The 23,429-nt window shown below is 38.8% G+C and overlaps 2 protein-coding genes across 2 annotated transcripts in view; one reads left to right on the forward strand and one right to left on the reverse strand.

Moving 5' to 3' along the window:
• Window positions 1–23,429, forward strand: part of LOC121324499 (catenin alpha-1-like) — a 68,337-nt gene that overhangs the window by 25,723 nt on the left and 19,185 nt on the right. Inside the window, exons 8-12 of the mRNA XM_041266472.1 lie at window positions 14,918–14,998; window positions 15,467–15,619; window positions 21,004–21,096; window positions 21,413–21,569; window positions 21,825–22,025. Coding sequence (XP_041122406.1) covers window positions 14,918–14,998; window positions 15,467–15,619; window positions 21,004–21,096; window positions 21,413–21,569; window positions 21,825–22,025 — 685 coding nt within the window. The remainder of the gene's footprint in view (window positions 1–14,917; window positions 14,999–15,466; window positions 15,620–21,003; window positions 21,097–21,412; window positions 21,570–21,824; window positions 22,026–23,429) is intronic.
• Window positions 10,307–12,014, reverse strand: LOC121324500 (leucine-rich repeat transmembrane neuronal protein 2-like; the record flags this gene model as incomplete). Its single annotated transcript, XM_041266473.1, has 1 exon — window positions 10,307–12,014. A coding segment is annotated over one exon (1,614 nt), but the record flags the coding sequence as incomplete, so codon positions are not given.

Here is a 23,429-nt window from a genome sequence, read left to right on the forward strand (position 1 = left end):
ATGCACAAAGTCCGTGCAAAATTGATTGCAAAATCTTGGCTCCTTGATCACGTGTGTAACAGAGTACAGATCATTCTGTATCTTGTCCTTTTTATAGTACAAATATTGTACAGTACGATGCTCCTAGGATACATTTTCTCCTGACGAATGTATGCAAGAATTAGTTTTTGTATTTTAAGACACCGTTGCATGTGAAAACTTTAGTCAGGCTTACAGTGATGAAAATATAGCTTTCCTATCTTCCCTAACAGCAACATGGGATACAGCAAAGAGGTTGTTCTGAAATCTATAAACCAATGCGGTATAGATCCTAAACCTGTGTGTGGGGTTTGTTTTTTTTGTTTTGTTTTTCAATAAAACCACTCGTAACAAACCTGCTGTAAAGACTCTCCTAGCAGTGCCTATCCAGAAGTGCTTGGCATGCAGGTGTTTTTTAGACACTTGGATCTGTTATAAAGTTTTATTGGGCAATTCCTTTTTCTTTTATCTGTTTTCAAATTTAAAAGGCAAGGGCTGCCCCCCACCCCCCATTTTGCTTCGCTGGGTGGTTTGTGTTTTGCTATTGGACTCGAGGCTGGCTGGGTGAGCAGAGTCACAGGTGTTAACTGTCCTTGGATGAGGGGGATGTGTTCAGAGCACTTCCCCATGGATGGACGAAACATAATAAAGTTGGTTGAACTAATGCAAAATGTGCTTTGCTTCAATTAACTTTTTTTTCTCCTTTGTCTGTTTTAATAAGCCTAATCTTTATTTCCATTGCTTTCAAACCTTTACATGTTGGCTTTTAATATCCACCCATTCCACAAGCTGCAAGATCTGTCATTTGTGGGTGTGGGTGTCTTTATTTTGTGGTTTGAACCCAGGATCTTGCCTTTTTTAGGGTGAGCAAAGCATTTCCATAGGGATGTCCCATCTACTGCTATCCATTACAGCTTTATTGGTTCTGGCTCATACGGTTTGACTGTCCTTTCCAAATGAATCTTACACAGGGAAATAAAAGGAAAGGACATTTTAGCATGACATCTATCCCTGGCAAGGGGGGATTTAGTACTGGCGCCTGTATGCTCTTAAAATTTAACCGTCCACAACAGTCGCGAGCTCTACGAAATAAAACCCATGCACTTAATACATTGACAATGAAATCTTTCTGCAGTGTGGTTTTTAGAAAGTGGTGCTCCCTGTGGGAACAGTAACTAACTTGTAAAGGAACCTCCTAAAACATTGGCAAGATGGCAGACGGAGCATGTGGTGTTAAATGATGCTGTTTTTTAAGCTACCTGGGATTTCTGTGTTTCTGCAGTTTTCAGAATTTGAATGAATGTGTTTTTCAAGAGAAAGTGTGTCCTTCTTTTTTCTGTAAAACATTTTTGTGGTTGGAATTGGAATTTCAGTCCCCTATATCAGTGTGTGGCTGTTGGTCCCAGGCAAAGTCTGTTCTTGAATGGCATCTGTATGGAATATCCCAAACCATGTATTTCAGTATTGTGGATTTCGAGTAAACTGATTTCTAATGAACTCTACATTTCCTGCAGCCCTTGATTTTGTCCTCTGCAGAGTGTGTTAGTGGACGGGGTTGAAAAATCAAACTGCATTATAAATGAAAACAGATTTTGGGGATTGAGATTGACTACGGAATGTGATCTATTTGAATTTAGAATAAAGGTATGCTGTTTTATATAGAATTATTATGTATGTCTAATAAATTGAGGCCACTTTAATAACTTTGCAATCCATATCTTGTCAGATACCTTGAACTTTTTTTGCTCAATAGTGGCTTGCCATTTCTTGACCAGAGTAAAGAGAAATGTTGCTTGGTTGTTATTCACTGCTCTGTAGGATCTGGAGTACTTAAGCTGATATAGAAACAGATTGCTTTTGTGAAGATAAATGACTGCTGGCTGGAAGCTCTGGGCTGGAGTAGCTGCACTTTCACAGCTTGGTACAGCTCTAGGTAACTAGATGATAGACAACAGGTTTCCTTTGTTAGTGATGTTTCTTTTGGAAGCAAGGAGCTGCGAAGGGAAAGGGGTTGGGTTCTGTACTGAACCACAACAGTGTACAATTCTCAGAAACAAAATCAGTAGTGTTTCTGAGACCACTCCATGCAAACATGACATGAAAACAGCATTGATTGATCTAATAGGAGAGGCTAAAAACAGTGTGCTTTTTAAATGTATCTTAATAAATATTACCTTGGGAAGGGGGACTGCAATTAAAATTGTAAATCGTGTTTGGCAATTGCTTCCTGATATTGGGGGGAGGTGTTAAAGCAGGGTAATTTTGATTTCAGTGTGGTTAGTTTTCTTATTTTTTTTGCGGGTAACCCCTCCTAATACGGTTGTGAAGAATCTCTTAATGTGTTTGGCAGCCAATACCTTTTGCTGATGAGAAACTAGATCGATACGTCCTTCTTGGTAAGCATTTCGTAGATTTTATTGGAGCACCCGTAATGAATGCTTGAGGTGTGCACCAGACTGCAAGTCCTTGAACACCACTGGCCGTTGGGATCTGCGCTCTGTCTGGTGCTGTGTCTTGGCTGCAATCAGTAATTTATAGTAGAGGCTGGGGCTGCTGGTCTTGATTGTGTGTCTATATCATCAATGTTTCATATTTTTTGCAGAGAGGATTTTGCAGGCAGACTGCAGGTCTTTTGGCTGTATAGTACACCATGGTCAGGTTTTTTAATTTCTACAGCAGTGTCAGTTGTGTTCTGGCAGAAGACCAATTATGTGGGGTGGATTTGGATGATCCTCCACTTGTCCGTGACCTTTAGCTTTGTAATTGTTGTAGTTGCTACATAATCAAGCACTACTGTAGACTGCTTTTCTGGTGCAGAACCATGCCTCCTACATAATGGTTTATAAACAGCCTTGCTCAGCTTATGTTGTCAGAGCTGTCAAATGCCAGTTTAATACAGGACACATAGTGACCTGCTTTTCTTTTGAATGTGTACACAGTAAAATCAGTATAAAGCGAAGAGAACGTGTTGGCTTTGTCTGACTGGATCAGACATCCTTGGCCACTATGACTTGGTAGGTAAGTTTTTTGTATTAGTGTTTCTGATAGTGGCAGCGATGATTTTTTTACAAGAACACTTTCTAGACAGCAGTATCTTCTGTAAAGATGTTTATTTTAGCCTGCCTAAACTGTTTCTGTATATTTGTATCGATTTCCAACTTCTAGCAATGCGAACATGGAACTGCATAAGAATGGTTTTTGTAAGTTGAGTCTCTGCCAACACTCTGCTGTTTTTCAGCTAAAATCTCCACCATCTAGCTGTCAAGTTTTTATATAAAATAGCCTACTGTCCTTTTATTTTGGACCTTTCTGGCGTGCTGTGGATTGGAAACCTGATACAGTTCTCATTTTCATATAAATTATATTGTATTAAATTGTACCAAATTGGGTTTAAAAATGATGTAGCTGAAATATCAGGAATGTCCCATTTTAGGTGATTAAGTGCATGTGTTGTACAGGTCTGAGATTGTATAACATTTATATGCATACTTCCTTTTGTGAGAAGAGCAACTGTTGTAACCATGTGCAGTGTATGTCTCCTTGTTAAGAGTTAACCTGAGCATTGCTTTAGATCTGGAGAGCAAGGGCTGTTAAAAGATCTAGCTGGGGGCAGAGCTCTGCAGATAGACGGCTCTGTTTTATTTTACATACTAAAAGGTTGCTAGTGGCTTGCTTTCACTCATGTTTTCAGGGATAGTATTAGCCAGCAATGGAGATGGTTGATGAAACGTAGCCTTTGTAGTTGCTATAACGATCTGTCCTGGTTAGAAAGTCATAATGTCAGGAACATTACAAAAAAAGTAATGCTGCTATCAGGTTTTTGTACAGTAGTCAAAATGTGATGGCTTGCCCATCTTTCCACAACTAATTTTTAGAGGAAACATTTACAATCCACCCCCCAACTTATTTCTTGGATGCCCTTATCCAGGGTAACTTACCGTTCTTACAAGTTATTATGGTTTGTAACTGATTCACATGCTGGGAAAAGGGAATTGTTTGCCCCCGGTAGATATTAACCTTCTTGCTGCTGTTTTGAAGTATATGCTGACAAAGCCCTTTCAGCCGCAGCGCTCTTCGCCCTTTGAAACTCCTGGCTGCAGCACTTATTAGCATAGTAGCACGGTTATTAGCATAGTGATTTGATACTCTGATTAGACACATCTAGCAATCTACCAGTTCATTTACGTAATGAAAGATGAAAAGTTAGAATGCCGTCTAATCAATCTCCTTTTTTTTTTTTTTTTTTTTTTTTTTTTTTTTTTTTTTTTAAAATGGCTGTGTGTTCTTGCATAGTCCTGACTGGTGAAAGGGGTCATTGTTCTGTGTAATATTTACCAGAGAAGACAAGAGTCGCTTTGCACGTGTTACATTTAAATGTGGCAGACAGTTTACAGTCTTGACGGACAAATGAAGGATTGGTTCCAGTATCCTGTATAGGCATATTCTGGGAGCCAGCTGAATCGGCCAGCACAGTGGAGACCAAAGTCAGGGCTTAGGGCTTGAGGCTGTCCTTTTAATCTGCATTTCATATGGACCTTCAATGTACAAATTCAATACTTTTCACAACCTGAGTTTGAAACTGAAATCAAGTCTCTGGATAAGTCTCTTTTTTTTTTGTGATCAGATTTTTATTATTTTAAGAGAAATAAGACAATACAACAATGTAGTAAAGAACATCAACCCCATTTTTGACCACCCCCTCCCTCCCCAGATTACAAAGAACCCTAAGACACTATTTCAGCCAGTGGTAGTATTTTTTGGTGGTTTCAACAGTGCTTTAATGGTGTCTGCCATAGTACTCCAGTCCTGCAGTTTCCCTTCCCTGGTTCCATGAACCGAGCAATAGAAAGCTCCATATGAACCACGTCAAAGGCGAGGACCCACTGACGCCAGGGGAAGGAGTGTGGAGGCTGCCAGCGCAGGGCAATCATTCTTTTGGCAGCAGTAAAACCAGCCAACCAGATTTGCTTCTGTTGTAAAGACCGATCAAGAGATGAATCATCATTCAATAGGAGAATCAGTGGAGAGCAAGGTACAGTTGTCCCAAGAACAGTAGACAGATGAGAAAACGCGGCCACATGCGAGCATTCCCTTACTATATGAAAAAAGGTGCCAGCCGTTCCCTTGGGGCATAGTGCACACATTGGGGTGTCGGAGTCCCATTAGAAATTGTTTACTGGGTTAAATACATTCTATGGGCAAAATTTGAAATGGATCAATTGATTAGGGTTTTTAGAAACACAACTTAAATTGTTCCAAACAGTATCCCAGGAAATGTCTCTCTACATGTGGTATGTCCCTAAACCAAATAGAGGCAAGTGGTTTGTGAGGTTCTCTGCAGATAAGTATATAGTTTGGAAACCAGAACCGTTTTACTACCCCTTGCATTCAGATATTGTGTAAAGGGTGAGATAGTAGCTCTATGCCCCAGGGAACACCGTAAGCACGTACTGCGGAGCGAAGGCGCAAATGAAAAAGAGAAGTACCTTGTGAATTCTAACAATTGGAGGTCATGTAATGAACAAAGGTAGTTGTCTTTGGTAATATCCGCTGAAGTGTGAATCCCTAAATTAGACCATAGAAGAAAGACGAAAGGGTGACTGCCAGATAGAAGTGCAGCATTGTGAAAAATGGGAGAATGCAAAAACCACTTTGTTCTAATTAATGTCTTTCGACCAATTGCCACACACTCATCAAGAAAGAGACGATAGGACGAAATCGTAATTTACATTGCTTCAGGGAAATGTTGGAATAAACCAGGTCTTGTAATCTGTGAGGAAAGACTAAGTTTTCTTTCAGGTGTCACCATGAGACAGGAGCATCAGCCTCAAACCAAATTGCGAGTGGGCACAGTACAAATGACCAAAAATAGTTTGAAATCTGGTAAAGCTAATCCTCCTGTGATTTCACGATGTAGTCGCTGAAATTTGATACATGACTGCTGCTTCCCCCTCCACAAAAATGTAGAAATTAAAGAGTGCAACTTAGTCCAGTGACCTGGGGGGGAGGGCGAGAGTGGAAGCATTGAGCTAAAAAAAAAAAAAAAATAATTAATACGTGGAAGAACATTCATTTTTATTATGGAAATACGGACTTGAAGCAAATTTGGAAGTTGCACCCATCTGTTAATTCTATCTCAATTTTTCTAAGTATTATTAAAGTTGGTTAGTACAGTCATGTGCAAAGATGAATAAATCTCCACTCCAAGATATCTAAAATGTTTAACAACGGGTATGTTTACGGGCAAAGTACTATTTAACGTTTCTGCATTTTAAAGGCAGAGTTTGTCTTTTTTTAATAATATCCCGTTCGCATTGAACACACTGTCTGTTCACTGCCGAGCAATTAAACCTAGCACCTGGAGGTACCATTTGGCAATCGCCAAAAGATCAGATATGGTTTGCAGACCTCCCACGAAGTCTGTAGTCTTGGCCCTACTGTTCTGATCCTTTCCTCAATTTGTCGGACTCCATACTGTTCCAATTGCATTAGTGATGAGGTTTGGGCCACTTAATGTAGGTGCTCATTTGATTAATTTGTAACATTACAAAGCATCTTGGAATTGAGAATAGCATTCATGTAGCTAAAGCAGCTAAAAGCAGTTTACCGTTTTGTCTTAAGTCTACAAAATTAGGAATTGCAATTCAAGAAATGTATTCAGTGAGTGAGGTTGAGAATATAAACTGTACACAAGACACATGCATGAGGTCAAAACTATCCCAATCAAATATGCAACTTTTTCATTAAAGAGATTGAGGATCAGAGTCTTGCAGTCAGTCACAGCAGTACAAGAGAAACAGTTGTTTGTTTTTCTCCTGCTTGTCAGTTCTATTATGGCAACCCTAAAGCTAAAAGCTGTGACTCTGGTTTGATGCAATTCCATCAAGTTGTCCAACTAGGCAACACAAGCTCATTTCATCTGTCAGTACATGATTTGCAGGGTCAGGGTGTCTAGAGAGCCTTGCATTGTATTCAATACAAGCTCAAACCTTTAACCATGTCATTCCAACTTTTACACTGCTTTCAACATATTTCAGGAACCTGTGTATTGGTGAATTTAGCCTGAATTTTTTTATTTTTTGGGGGGGGGGATCCATATTTCACCCCCCTCTCAGGTCCAGGACTGTATGGTCCTCAGATATATATATATATATATATATATATATATATATATATATATATATATATATATATATATATATATATATATATATATATATACACTGCGACTGAGCTGACTCAGGCGAGGATAAAAATAGAAGCCCAACTACCTTAAAGCTTTGGAATAATTTGAGTGTCTCTATTTCCTTTTGTCTAGCAATTAAATATTAATTAGTCTCAATTTCGTTGCACCACAGTAAAGTTCTGTAGCAGTCTTGTTTTTCTACCCCTAACTTGTATGCCTTTGCTTTTTAATATATGAAATACTTAGTCGAAGATTCTAACACAGGATTGTATCTGAAGGTTATCACTATTTCATGCAGTTCCCAAGACCAGACAAGAGACTTATTTTTAAATTTGTAACCATTTTTATTTAAAAATATATGTTTTAAGGAAAAGATTCAGTTCAAGCCACATCTTAACCCACTATACAGATATGAAATTGTACATTTTACAATTAAAAATAGAGCGAGCATTAGTCATGTGCACAAGGGTGTGATCAGTGAACAGGTGGGGTTGGGGATTTCTGCAATAAAACAGGTTATGGAGCTGGGATGTGTGTGTTTTTTTTTTTTTTTTTTACATTGAGTGGAAGCCGGATAGTCAAGTATAAGCTGTGTCAGACAGACTGCAGTCACTTAGCTGCTGTTAACTTTGCACTTAACTTTTTTTGATTAATTTTGCATGATTGATTCTAGGGCTTACATCTGCAAGGGAAATAGTCTTATCTATACTTCTGTTTTATTTAATGTTTGGGATGTTGCTGTACAAGACACATGATTTTATAGTTGATGCAAACCAGGCTCATAACTTGAGTTGAAATGGCCAAGTGGCCATCAGAGAAGGTGATGGCATAATGAATGAGGTTCCCCAAAGACAATAGTTCCCTACAAACCAGCATCACTTTTGTAGTGATTCCAAACTAGAACAAAGTTCTGCCTTGAACAATCAAGGCAAATTGTATCTCTTTTATATGGCTTATAAAGAAGAGCTCACCCTAAAGGCTGCTCTCTGTCTCATCCTGGTACCTTCCGTGTGACGCTTACAGATTACTGTAAGGGGATTAAAAAATCATGAATTTGCATCTCAAATACAGCTACAGGAAGTGTCAAGGGTGTGTTGTGGTACATTTGAACCCTTTATGCTGGGATGGAAATAAGACTCCTATTGCGTGGCAGTTTTACGCATTCCAGATCGATACGAGCTCAGGCATGTTATTACACTCCTAGAAAAACAGGGATGAATCAAACTGCTATGCAATGGGGGTCTTATTCCCATCCCTGCTGAAGGAGAGATCACCACTCTGGCCTGTCCAAAAGTACTGGTTTCCCCCAACCTGCTTGAAAATATCCCTCTGAAGCAGACTTGAATTTTGCAGAGTTTTCTGTTCAGTTCAATGATTTGGTTTTGTTTGCTTCCATACACTAGATCAGTGAGCAGAACTAGTTTCCATTAGTTGTCTTTGCATCTCCAGCTAAAGTGCTGCTGCTAGCCACTGTTCCTCCTCCTATGCTTTTTAATTCCCTCACCATTTCAACTCTCTTTGTTGGATGTAGGGAGCTGAAGAGAAGTCTTATCTCCAGCTTCATTTCTTGTTGACATTGTATCGTAATACTGTATACAAATTCTGTCAAATAAGTGTGGTGATGTTTGTTTCAGCTGGAGGATTGCAAGGCTTCTATATAGCCTTTGCTAGGGAAGGAAACACTGTGGCACCTTTTACATCTGTTTGCAGATTTGTAAATGAAGTATCAGAATAGGATATACCTACACAAAGCAGAACTCTTAGTTCTTTGTACACTGTGGTTCTAAACAATAGGCACTTTTTGCTATTGTCTTTCATGATTTTATAAGTTGCGTGTGCTAAATCGCTACTTCTGGTTTCGAGGGTTATGTGTTTTTTAGACTCATTCAAAGGTAGCCAATTACTGTACACCGTTACAGAGTTTAGAAAGCCTGTTCTGAAGCACAAGTGCAGTCATGTGGGTGACGGAAAATTACATTGGAGGTTGGAGGAAACTAGTACTTCTGAGCCAATTGAAAAGGACAGTCTTGAATCTGTCACACTTGATTAGGGCTATGGCTCCTTGTAAATCTCTTGACTGTGGGTTCTTGGCATAAATGAAACATGCCAGCAATTAAATGCAACTTGCCTGATGGATCACTGCTTCCTTCTCACCTACTTTTACACAAAGAGACAGAAGCACTAGAATCCTCCTCCCCTGGAATTTGTCAAATTTCACAAGTTTACTTTTTCCCTGTTTTTGCTATATTAACAAATGTATCAATTTGTAAAATGGAATGATTAACGCTGAACAGAAGTAGTAGGAATGTATCCTTGTCTAGTGATGTCAAATTTTTAATTTTAGGAATTGAGCAGGTCCATCCCCTGTCCCCACACTCACTGGTCCTGCTCCCAGTCATGGGTTTCTGAATGGCCCTAAGAAATATAATGCTTTATTTTTAGTACAGATCTGGTATGGCTATCATGTTAAACCTTACCAAACCTCAATTAGTGTAACTGAGAAATACATTAATCTGGCTTCTCCAATAAACACTTCAAATGGGAGTAAAAATTGTAATTAAATGAAAATACACTTTAATGTGGTCCAGCATTATGCTCCTATTTCAGAACAATTTCCTTGCATTGTCAGAAGAGGGCAGGGTTGTCTCTTGAATTGCAAGTCATCTTTTACCAAGGGCACAGACTTGCTTAACTCAAGCAGCCTTTTCAAAGGGTTTATTTTATAAATTAGCTCACAAATATACCTCGCAGTAAATCCTTTTCCTCAGTTTATATTTTATTTATAATAATGGTCTTTGGAGTATGCTTGTATTCTATATAAATATTCGTGTAATTTCTCAGAATTAAATTTATATGAAATGCAATTTCATATAGGCTTTTTGGTCAGGAAAGGGTAACACAGGACCAATTCCAAGTAGCACCAGTACATTGTACTACCATTGTTGTTTTTTTTTAATGTACCACCTCGTACCTATGGCATAAAGAAAAAAAAAAAAAAAAATATATATATATATATATATATATATATATATATATATATATATATATATATATATATATATATATATATATATATATAAACACAAATAAATAAATAAATAGACTATTAAAATACTTTTTTTTACTTTGTCACCCACTTAACTGAAAACCCTGTATTTTTGGGAGCGAGTGAATGGTAAAACATGATGGTGGCAATTCATACTTCACACTCTTTGTAAGGCAGCTGCTGGCACTTGCACTGTCCATACCCGTTGATGATGACCAGCGCGCCTTCGTCGTGGCTGGGCTCGTATTCATTATATGGAACCTGTGTGGCAAGATCTGCCATGGGCTGCCGCACCTGGGTCATAATCTGCCGGCGACTCTGCATGGTTGAGCAGTGCCTAATCCGGCGCAATGTGGGCGGGCAACACTTACGTGAGACATAGACCACAAAGATAATAAGAAAGAAAGAAAACAAAAGGGCCATTGTGCCTATGATGACCCGTTGGGTAAGGAGAGTATTGTCTGCCTCTGTGTTGACCTCGGCTGCTGCCACGGTTGTGGGGTTTGTTGTGGGGGAAGTTGTGGTAGTTACAGTCGTTGTAGTGAAGCTCCCTACATCCTGTGCATGGAAGTCCTGTGTGGGTGTTATCCATATTCCATAAAAATCGCTTGTGGCCTCTTGAGACAAACTAACCTCTGGGGAAACTGTTGTTGGTGCAGCTACTGCTGCAGAGAAATTCTGACAGAGCTGGAACCCATAAACTGCATCCAGTATATCCTCACCCTGTGCATACTCTGGACTGTGGCACACTATGGAATGTTCCCACCTGCCCTTAAACATGCTGAGCCAAGTAGCTAGATAGCAGATGCTTTTGGTACATTCCCACATGTTGCCTGAAAGCCCCACAGTAGTCACAGACTTCCATAAGTCTAAGGTCCGAGGGTCAAGGCTGGTCAGCTTATTGGTGTCCAGCAGGAGCACCTTGAGATTGGGCAAGGTCTCAAACACTTCCGGGGAGATTGAGCGGATGTCGTTCCCAGTGAGATCTAGTTTCTCCAAAGTTGTCCAAATCCACTCCATCCCGCAGGTAACATTGCTGATCTTGTTCCACTGCAGAAAAAGAGTTTGGAGAGTGATCAGCCTGGGGAAATGGGCTAAATTGATCTTGGTCAACTGGTTGTGCTCCAAGTGGAGCTCTCTTAGTTTAGTTAATCCTGCAAAGCCGTTTCTGGCCACACTCCTCAGGCGGTTGTTGCTGAGGTCCAGGAACTCTAGGCTTCGGCAGTCCCAGAAGACCCGGACTGGAGTGGTTCGGAGGGAGTTGGAACGCAGGTGCAGGGTTTGGAGCTTGCGCAACCCGTGAAAGAGCTCTGGCTCCAGGGACATCATCTGATTGAAGGAGAGGTCCAGGTTTTGAAGGTTAATGAGGTGGATGAAGGTGCTGTTGGGCAACCGGGTGATGCTGTTCGAACTCAGGACCAGCTCCTTCAGCTTGTAGAGTCCCTGGAATGCATCCTCCCGCACTGTTGAAATTTGGTTGTGGTCCAAGTGGAGCCAGGTGAGCTGGCTAAAGCCAGAGAACTGATCTGGCTGCAGCTCGGTGATGCTGTTGTGGCGTAGCGAGAGACCCAGGGCACCCCGGTCCACACCGTCCTCCGGTGCCTGTAAACCCTGCGAGTCACAGTAAAACAGCCGGTCCTCGCAGCGACATTTCTGAGGGCAGGCCGTGCCTGATGCAGGCAACAGGCGGAGCAGCATGCTGATCATATAGAGTGCCACAGGTGTTGGTCCCACCAATGGCCACCTTGAATGGAAACCTGTGGGTTAAATAAGGGGAGGGGGAGAAGAGTACTGTGGTGGGATTTATTTAATCTCTCCCCTCTCTTGCGCACTTTTGCTTTCTAACCAGAACATGTAATGGTTTGTGTCCCTGATATAATCCTAATCTTGAACAGCTTTACCTTAGTTAACATTACCTAATCAGTGGTAGTAAAGGTTTTTGAAACCCGTGTCCTCCCCCAAATTTCTGTTCATTATAAGTGATATTGGTGTTCGGTAATTTTTTCAGTAACCTTAGGATTTGGTTGCAGAATAAGCCTCAATTTATTATTTATAATTTATATATACATGCAAAGCATTGCTTCTAAGCAGAGTACAAGCAGAGCTTTTGATTTTTAAAAGCCCTGTTACACTTGTGTTTTTTTTAAAAAGCATATATATTATATTAGAATTCACAATTGTGTTATAATATCGAGCATCATAATATATATATATATATATATATATATATATATATATATATATATATATATATATATATAGCCCTGTTAATATAGATATTAGTCACGATACAAAATCATTCATATTCCTTAGCTTGGTCTACATTTACTGAGGGTTTTTTTTTCTTTTTTTAGTAGCAATTCTTTGAAACAATGCTCCTCTTAAATATGATGTAACCTTTTTTGGAAAGGTTGGGTGAAGCCCAAATAAAGTTGTCGCATCAAGCATTCCATTTTGTAAAACCTTACTGCGTGAACCATTTATTTATTTATTTATTTATTTATTTAGTAGATGCATTGAATTGTTAAAATACATTTCGAATATAATCCATTATGAATCTGAAGTAATCAATTGTACATTTTGGAGAGAGGTTAAAAAAAAAAAAAAAAAAAAAAATGTAAATCTTTTGAGAGATGCAGTCCTTGCTTTCATTCAGTCTTAATCAAACCCAGACCAGTGTATGAAAGAGCAAACTTACCCATTCTTTTGTGCTCATTGGAGGCTGCATTCAACTGTCCTCTTCTGCAGAGTCTTGGAGCAATGAGCTGGAAAAGGAATCCAATGAAGAAAATCCCTTTTGAGAAAAAACAAAAGGAACTGCACTTTCCTCAAATAAAGCAATGCTTAGTCCCCCCAGCTGTAACAAAAGCAGAAATTCCATGACAAGATATTTAATCCTACTTTGCTTGCTTTTGGTGATCGTTGTTGTGTTTTTAGAGAATTGTTTTTATGTTCTCCTGACAAAAAAATGAATGACTAATATCTGAATCCGAAGCAATCCCTGTAAACCATTTTATGTATTTTTTGTATTTTCTTCACTCGAACTGTCAGCTCCATTTGCTTAATTTAAAGACCCAGGCATCTCTCTCTTCCCTCACAGTTGGGGGTCCACCGTCCTTAACTTGTTGAGCACTGGAAATGAAGAGACCCTGTGTGGGAGCCAGTTCCAGCAGCAGTATAGTGCATTGAGCAATAGTCTCCTTTTACTGAGGTTTTCTACAGAGCTGGAGAGAGCAGCAAAGATGCTATACTGTGCTATTGGGATGCAGCCACTCGCTGCTACAGAGTGGTGGCAGGCTGGCGTCATCCAGTGACGAGTCTCTCTCTCTCTCTCTCTCTCTCTCTCTCTCTCTCTCTTGGCACAACTAGAGAGAACGAGAAAGTATTCCATAACCTGCTGTAGTGACAGTTGAGTTTAGTATTAAAGCTTTTTGTTAAGTGTAGTGATTTGCTGCTGTGTGCCATAACTGCTCCATAGGTCAAGATCTAGATACTTTCCCATTTGTATTCTCACTGTATAAATATGTGCTCGAGGCTGCTATTGGTTTCAGATTACTTTCCATTTTATACAGTGGGTTGCTTTTCATCCCCAGAATATTTCTTTTAAATAACCTTTTGCTCTTTTTTTAGTAAGTTGTATATTTTTTTTATTTTTTAGTGTTATTATAAGGACTTTAATCCAAATTACTCCAGCCTGCATTCTAAACAATCCATTACTTTTTAAATAATGGGAGCCTAGTCTCAGAATAGAAACGTTTGTGGTTAATCAGTCGTTGAAACAGAGGCAGATGGTGATAATCAGACCACACACCTGCTAGTTTTATACCCGTGTTTTTTTTGTTTTTTTTAAGGGACCACTTTAAACCTGTACACTTTATTAACCTGTTGTAATACGGTTGTTTTCTGGGAACATTTTAACCCTGTTACAATTGGGAGTGCAGTCGTCCCCCCCCCTCCCCCCCCCCCCCCCCCCCACCCCCCACACACACCACACACACACACACACACCACACACACACACAGGGTTTAAGACTGGGCTATGATGCATTGTATCAAAGAAATGTTATTCAGATCATGTGTTGTCATCTTGAGAGCTTTGTTTCCTAATGCAAAATACAGCAATCCCTCCTGCTGTTGGAGAGAGAGAACCAAAAAAAAGGCACAATTATTGAAATTTTTCTAACCACTTAAGAGAAAGTAGTTTGTTCTCAACTGCATTATCATATTTACACTGCTTAATTCCTAATATGACATTTTGTAAAAGCCAATAGCAGCAGAGTTCTAATCAAGACAACACTTGGATTAGGTACCCTGCTGGCCATTGTATTTATTTTTGGGGGCTTGGATTGTGTGTAATTATCAGGGACAATCCACAAACTGCACTATCTCTCATAGTTTAATAAATTGTAGATATAAGTCTACTCCCATGCCTTTTTATTAACGCAAGTTTCTGGGTGACTAGATTCAAGTTCCTATCCACCAGTTACTGTAATTTGTTCTATGCAAAACTGCCATTCAAGTCCTTTGCTGTTCCTTTCCTGTGAGTGGTCCAAGTTATTGATTTGTGATGGTTAAATGTCGTATTTTGTGTGTTTTTTTTAAACTTGTGATTTTTGTTGGAGAAATTTGTTATTTTACTGATCAGATCTATCATGTATGTGTTGCAGACGGGCAGGAAAGAGAAGAGTGATGCTCTCAACACAGCCATCGACAAGATGACCAAGAAGACCAGGGATCTGCGTCGACAGGTTTGTATTTACTTGTGTTATTTGTGGCCATAACCCTAGAACAGTGCCCTTTCTAGAGAAATTGAGTAACCTCAAATAAAAAACCCAAATCTCTCACTTTATTCTGTAACATTGGCTATTGATTGGCCATTCACTTTAAATTCCTATAAAGCAGTGTGGTGCACTGCTTTATCAATGCTGTTTCCCTGATTTTATGGATCTCTTGGGCTTAATGCTTTTTTTTTTTTTTTTTTTTTTTTTTTTTTTTTTTTTTTTTTTTAAAACTCCTGTTGCTGAAATATCTAAGTTTGCAACAGGTATATGACCACTGATTTCCAACAGGAGCAATGAAAACTGCTCTTTAATTAGATTGTCCTAATACCTGCTTGCTTAATTTAGTTTATACTATGTATAATGGCAGACGGATTAAAATAATATTTTATATATTTTCATGTATGTATTTTTATATTCTCCTCACCCCATCCTTAGCTGCGCAAAGCAGTCATGGACCATGTTTCAGACTCTTTCCTGGAGACCAACGTCCCCCTGTTGGTCCTTATTGAAGCTGCAAAGAATGGCAATGAAAAGGAGGTGAAGGAATATGCCCAGGTGTTCCGTGAACATGCCAACAAGCTAATTGAGGTGAGTCTCTACCACAGCCTTTTCTCTAAACCTGTTTATAATCAGTGTTCATCTTCCACTGATATTCTTTCTCTCAAGTGCTACTTTGACTGTGATCCTAATCAACAGCTTTGTTGTTTAATATCCCGTAATGTACTATATGATACTCTATATATTCTGCTTAGATCACTAATAAAGTTCTAGTAGTCTCCTCATAGTATCTTCTATTGAGCTTTTGATCTGCACACCAGTAGCATGCCTCAACACATTAAAACACTTTATCGCTATACAGGGGTTTTTCTTGGCTTCTGTTTTTTTTTTTTTTTTTTTTTTTTTAAATAAATAAAATCAACTTCCAACAGAGTTGCAGTTTCTCATGTTTTTACCAACCAAATCTGACTCTCCCTGCAGCAAAATAGGCGAGAGGGGAGTTGCAGAAGGGACTGTGTTGAACATTCAAGTCATAACTGGTGACTTTATAGCAGCTGACAGTGCTGAATAGATGGCTTCTAACCAAATTGCTTTAATAGTAAGAGATTGAGACTTACAAGGCACGCTGGGCAATCCCATTAATGTGACTATTTGAGTTATTGCTTGTGAACGGCAATGGATTGACAATACTGGGATTTGACATTGAATGTCAATATCCATCTTGTACAGGCACTCAAGTAAATGTACAATAAAATACATATAGCATGTTGAAACTACAAGTTACAGCCCCAGTGTTGTAGCCGTGATCAAATGATATGTTCTTAGAGTGCGAATTTTATATTTAGAAAAGTTTTTTTGCAGAGCTGACAACATTGGACTTTTTTAGTTTTCTATAGTTCACCTCCCTGCATTCCTTTTGATAACTGCAGGGATGGCCTTTACAACCCTCTCAAGGAGATACTTGTAGTCAATGTTGGGAATCACATTGGAGAAGGGCATGCCTCTCTGTGCTGCATCATTTATATCACCTGCCTTTGCAGCCTTGAAAAAGAGTACTATGCAGATTTGTTCAAATTTTATATTTTTCTAGTGTCTTAATATATCCAGGTTGATTGTGTGTGTGCATCTGTAAGCTACTAAGAAACTCTAAAGACCTTTAACTGGGGTGTGTGGTGTTAATACTTATAGACTTGACTCCTGGGATATTTTTAATACAGAATGTATTCAAGACTTGTACACGGTGATTTTCAAGGTTGATGAGTAGCCTGCTATTGAAGTATTACTCTGGACAGCTGATGAAAGCTAATTTTAAAACAGACTTGTGTGGCTTTGCATAAAATAAAGTGTTCGGGAGGTTTTTCCTTTTTTAGCCAAAAGGTAATTAATAGTAACTGTCCCAAATCTTAAGTAAGATCTCATGCATGAGTTGGTTTCAAGAATTGTGGTGGAAGAAATTACTTTAACGCTTTGCAGAGATCTTGGTTTAAGTCTCTAGTGGCCATGAAAGGATTCATGCATACTGTAAATTGAATTTACAGTATGCATGAATCCAAGATGTACTGTACTTGTTTTGCACTTTGCTAGTTTTGAGTTAAGAACCACATGCAATTCTGACTGAATTTGGAACAATCTCTCCTTGAATTTGTGTGCATCAGTCTAGGTCGTGGCAACCTCATTGTGCTTCAGTTGTGGCCTCCCATTGATTTGCAGTCTGTGCACTTCAGAATGGTTAGCCATGAGTTTTGATGATAAAGTTGTTCTTCACAGCTGCTGTTAACATGTGATGTTTTGACCAGAATACCGGTTATAATATATTAAACATGAATGAAAATAAATACAAGGAATAATTCTGAAGTGTTATTATTCTGGCAATGTTGAGGCATTGTATATGTGCCTGAGGAAAGGTTGGCTCTTGCCCCAGTCCTAGTAACTGTAATTGATTTCAAATTACTAATTTGTCTTGCTCTTCAAATTTTAAAGCGTTCCACATGGCTGCAAGGTAGTGTGGGACTGAAGACACAAAGACCACCATAACTGAGTTTGATTCTTGGAAATGTAACAATCTGCAGGGGGTGGGGGTAAGGAATGAACTAAATGGACAAAGCAAGGACAGTTTGGACATGTGTGCCTTTACATTTACATTCAGCCTAATAGGATTCTGCCACTCCATACTATTACATACTCTAACATGTCTTGTTTTTAATGTGCTCTGCTGGCATGTATATCCTTTTTTTCGGTGAATAACATTTCTAAATAGTGCATCCTAACTACTGATTTAAACTGCCAGATTTTTATTGGTCTAATTACAATATAACCAGGCAAACCTCACAGACTCCCCACCAGCTGTACTATTTGTTCAAGTTAGTTCAATCTTTTTTAAATGTAAATCCTAATAAAATGTAAAAGCATCTCCAGGCAGTGAATTGAAGACTGTACCATGATTAATCGGAGGCAAGGCTGCAGAATGGTGTAACCCTCCTCCCTCCCCTTACTCTCTTGGGCCACGTAGACATGGCTGAAGGCTAAACTCTTCGTGACTATTTTATCAATTTAGTAATAAACTGAAATCATTTCGCCTGGAGAGTTCTCGGCCCAGAAATTAAGTAATTCTTAAATCCTGAAAAAGTATTGCCTGAGATTGCATCTGACAGTGCAGAGTATTATTATTATTATTATTATTATTATTATTATTATTATTATTATTATTATTATTATTATTATTATTATTATTTCATATAGAAATGTTCACCCACACTGTTACACATGCAAAATCATTCCCTTTGTAATTCCAGACTGCACTTGTTATTGGATGTAACTAAAGAAATCAGACCAATTTTAAATACAACTTATTATGATCTTGTCCTGATCATTCAGCTTAATCTTCTTATCCCAATTCAGCACTTTTTTTTTTTTTGCATGCATTGGTGCATCTACGTGTGTATGTGTACGTACATAGTCAACTCTGACGTATCAGTGGGTGGAGTAGCTGTGCTTGCAAAAAAGAAATCCAGGTGTATAGTACACTACCCATTCTTGCGCATGCGCGGGTCCCTTTTATTAGGTCAGTGACTCTGTGCCATTGTGACTGCAAACATTTCGGCATGTAAAGGTAGTATTGTAAAATAACTTTCCATTACTACTGATCAACTGAATTAATACCCTGCTTCCCGCAGGTGGTTACCTAGTACCCAGGAGATTATAACACTATTTTCTCTCATGCCATTTTAACCTCTAACAAGAATTACCAAGAACATGAGCATCTGCTACTAAAGTGAATGGAAATCCTATTGTGTTCTTGCAAGGATGACATTTTACTGACTGCAATACTATGTCTGAAAGGCAGTTAAAGCATTCAGTCTCCAGACCTGTGCTGGAGGTTCAGCGATACCGTTGAATGTGTCTCTCAGTAGTGTATTTCTTCCTGGCATTTAGAAGCAATAGTTTACTTTAGAAACACAACTTTGTTGTGTGACTGACTGTAATTGTGTGATCAGGTGTACTGTGGGCATAGTTCACCCCCCCCCCCCCCCAGCTTTGCACCAGATTTTTAAATTGTCAGTTGTTATTCTTTGAATTGAGAATAGAGACCAATGGAGATTTGAAAGCTTTAGATAGCTGTACGTATTGGGACTGCCTCTGGGTTCTTGTATATTGAAGCATGACTAACTGGGATGCTACAGTTAAATATAAATAAATGACAGCTGGTCACTCCCCTAATATAGATTGAGGTTTTGCTTTCTGTAGGCGGGACGGGTTCCATGTTTAAAAATGCCAATCCAGCCTTCTGAGCAGTCCGTTACATGCGGCTCTGCATTAAGATTCTGGATGACAAATAATTATGGGTGCAGGAAGTGATTTGCTAAGAACTTTGGAATGATAGAGAATAAATTTCTCTGCATTTGTACATTTTCTCTATAGTAGTGGATGAGATTGGTTCTGTTTAGCTACCTGTCCCTTTTTACTAGTGTTAAGCTTTGATGTTCTAAATTTCATATAATGTTACACCAGCATTGTGGCCTTGGGTGGCTTCTTAATACAGATTTACCCTTTCTCTTATTAAAGCTTGTCAGCTTTTATTGCTGGCAATGATACGAAATACAAATGTAGATTTTATAGACAACTGTTGGCTCTAACCATTGGCCAGTTAACCACGATTCACTAAGATTTACAGCTGCAGTTGGATTAAACATGTGTCAATAAACCAGCTTCACGGTAAACTGGACAAGGTTTCATAGCAGAGCTGTAACTTCCAATAAATAACAAGGGTTCGCTGGTGTGAAGAGAACCCGGTTTATAAATTGTTAAGCAGAGGAGACACAGATATATGCTGCACTGTTGTATTCATCAGAAATATGGACATTCTGTGCCTGGTATATTTATTTGTAGACCCTTAAACTGACTGATTTAGCCCCCTGCATTAAGATATGTAAATACATTTGCACTCTAAGGACCAGTATGTTTTCATTGCTGCCAGAGCTATTGGCCTCAGTTGTGTTTGCAGTAGCTGTAGTTGCAGTGATGGACTGGAGATTATATAATTGCATTTCTAAACCCTTTCTGCTACTGGAGATTTAACATGAACTCTCTCATGCCTGAGCAAATATGAACTGCTGTTTAAACACATGCTGGTGCTTCATTTTCCAATACAACAGACAGACAAGTAAACACAGAAGATAGTGTGACTGTCTCCCCTTTTTTCTGCATTCTCAACCAGCAGCAGTTCCCTCATTTTATACCCATGCTATTACTAAAATATCTTATTTTTAAATGTCTCTACATTTATTTTGTTTATCCATTCATTTTATTCAGTTTGTCCAATCCCCCTCCCCTTAAATCAATCCTTTTTAAAGCTTCTGTTCTGAATGCCCTTGAATGACCCTGTCCCAAATAAAGTTCTGAACATTGACTCAATCCTGCTTCCTCAAAGCAACAGTGGCCCATTCTCTTATCGATCTCTGCATTAGGTTTATTGTAGCTAGACTGAATTGAAATGTGGGGATGTGTCCGCTTGATTGGGCAAGACAGAAAGAGGGTGCTGTTTGATTGATTGCAATGGTAAAAACAACATTAAATTCTAGACCTTAAATCCACCTAGCTTTTGCTAACCACTGCAGAACACAATACTTTTTTTTGTCAGTAGTGCATTGTGCAACTGAAAATGAGCCCCATGGTGCATCGGTTTTGGAAATAGACTGAACTGTAATTGGTACATCTCTCCAACTACTCTGCTATACTGTCAGCAATAAGAAATATCATTACTAGCCTTTTACTTCCGTGATGAAAGCGGTTCTTTACCAACAGCCAACATTCTAGGGGCATTTTTGTACTCCAGTTACATAGAAACGTCCACCGAAGCAGATCTGTTATTTGAATATGTATCTGGACTCTTGGAAGAGATTAAGTATATAATTTGTGTACAGTATGGTAAATATGTTTGTCCGCTTAATGATTGTTAATGGTGTGCTGTTTCGCAGGTCGCTAACCTCGCTTGTTCCATCTCCAACAACGAGGAAGGTGTGAAACTGGTCCGTATGGCTGCCTCCCAGCTGGAGACTCTGTGTCCTCAGGTATTGCAATGCATTTTGTTGCATGCATCCACCACATGCACAATTTAAAATATTCATCTACATTATTCTTTACATGTGGTGTGTGTTTTTTTGGGTTTTTTTTTTTTTTTTTTTTTTTTTTTTTTTTTTTTTTTTGCAAATTGATTGAGGTTCAGGATTATTTGGATACCTGCTGATCAGCAGTTAATCTATGTAATGGCACTTTTAACCCTCTACCCTGTGTTACTACTTTCAAAAGACCCATTTTTTATACTTCCACTGTAAAGTAGATTCTGGGTTAACTGCAAATGTAAAGTGTTTGAAACTTGGTTTGTAGGTGATTAATGCTGCTCTAGCTCTTGCTGCCAAGCCCAGCAGTAAGGTGGCACAGGACAACATGGATCTCTTCAAAGAGCAGTGGGAGAAGCAAGTGCATGTGCTCACTGATGCCGTTGATGACATCACTTCCATTGATGACTTCCTTTGCGTATCTGGTAAGGAAGCCCAGATTTATGGTTTTCAACTGGCTTAACAAATTTGAAAATAAATTTGTATCATTCTGGGCATGCACAGTGTGTAGCTCTTTGTCTAAATGCTGCAACTAGTGGGTAAGTGAAATTCTTCCTCTTGTGTAAAGTACTGTAAATGACACTGGCATATAACTTGATACAACCTGCTGGCAGCCAAGCAGCATTTTTACATTTATCTCAGAGTCTCAAAGAAAAAAATGCTTTCTTGGTTTTGAACAGAGAACCACATCTTGGAGGATGTGAACAAGTGTGTGATCGCGCTGCAGGAGAAGGACGTGGATGCGCTGGATCGCACAGCTGGGGCCATCAGGGGCCGTGCTGCCAGGGTTGTCCACGTTGTCACCTCTGAGATGGACAACTACGAGCCTGGTGTCTACACAGAGAAGGTTATAGAAGCCACTAAACTGCTCACCAATACAGGTAAACTCGGTCTACTTAACCCTAGTGCCAAGTAGATAGTGGTTTTAAAAATGGATCTTGCTTGTTTTACACACTTAGCATTATGCAAATAGATGTTCTCTTTTAAATCATGCATTCAGATGATTACCATTTAATATTTACTCAATTTAATAGTCATTATACAGCAATTGTGTATAAATGCTATCTGTTTCCAGAGAATATTGTTTAATGTAATAGTTTAGACCTTTTATCCATGGATATCTGTTTGTTTTTTGTAATTCAATAAGCTACTGTAAACTATTTTCTAGGTCTTTGTGGGGGGCCCTAAAAAGGGGGAGTGACGTATGCACTGGTGTTTCTAATTTTAAACAACTGTACTAGTGCCACTGTACTAGAAACACAAAACCAGTTCTAATTAGTTCTCTCAATACCCGTAGTCATTTTGAACGTTGACTGCAAGCTTTGACTCCTGACCATCTCTCGACCGACACGTGTAAGTGGAGAAACATAGACAACTATTGTGTTAAACAGTGGCCATCTCAATGGATTTCCTTATTTCCACCCTCCTGAACTATTATTTGTCAACATTAGACTGAACCCACCCCTGGGGTCCATAGCAAACAGCTTTTGGTTAGAAAGCCAAGTGAACTTATCAAATATTGTTTGTTGTAACTGCAATGCAGTATTTTATAATACAGGTGTCTTTTGAGACTGGATACAGTAGGGCAGTCAGCCAAAAAAAGAAAATGCTACACAACAGGTTTGAAATTGCGAGTTAGTTTGTTGAAAAGCAATGCAGTTGCAATGCTGAGGAGTCTGTGACTAGAGAAGAAACACATTTTAAATATGGCAAAAGAAAATGGGTTAATACAGATGTGATGCAGGATGTATAACCTTGATTTTTACTTACTGGTGCCCTGTTAATAATTAATTTAAAATCCTTTCGGGTACCATTAGTAAGTGGTTTACTGTCAGTACTGGAGTTTACAGTAGTAGTGTAATATCTATGCTGGTGTTTTGACATTGCACTTAAATTTAATTGAACCAATTATTTTGAAAAATGTAATAGTTCCTATTAGCAGTTTAATTTAATGGAATAAAATGTAGTAAGGGTTTTTGAGAGCTGATTTAGTTTTCTTTTGTACTGTTGGTGCTGAGCATGTAGGAAAAAATCAATTGGAAATTATTTAGCACATTGTTTCAAAATTGAAATCTCAAAGGTGAAGTCTTAAGCCAGTGCGACCTATACAGTGTGTTTATTTTTGTTTTTTATGAAATTAGGTTGTTTGAATTGTAGTGTTATAAACAAACTGACATGGTAGGTTAATTTAACTTAACCATTACTGATTTTATTCCAGACTGACAAAGGATTTGTTATAGTTGTTTGCCCTCCCTACAAGCTAAATGCTGCCCCATTCATGATTG

Source organism: Polyodon spathula, chromosome 12, assembly GCF_017654505.1.
Source record: "Polyodon spathula isolate WHYD16114869_AA chromosome 12, ASM1765450v1, whole genome shotgun sequence".
In the NCBI taxonomy this organism is placed as follows: domain Eukaryota; kingdom Metazoa; phylum Chordata; class Actinopteri; order Acipenseriformes; family Polyodontidae; genus Polyodon; species Polyodon spathula.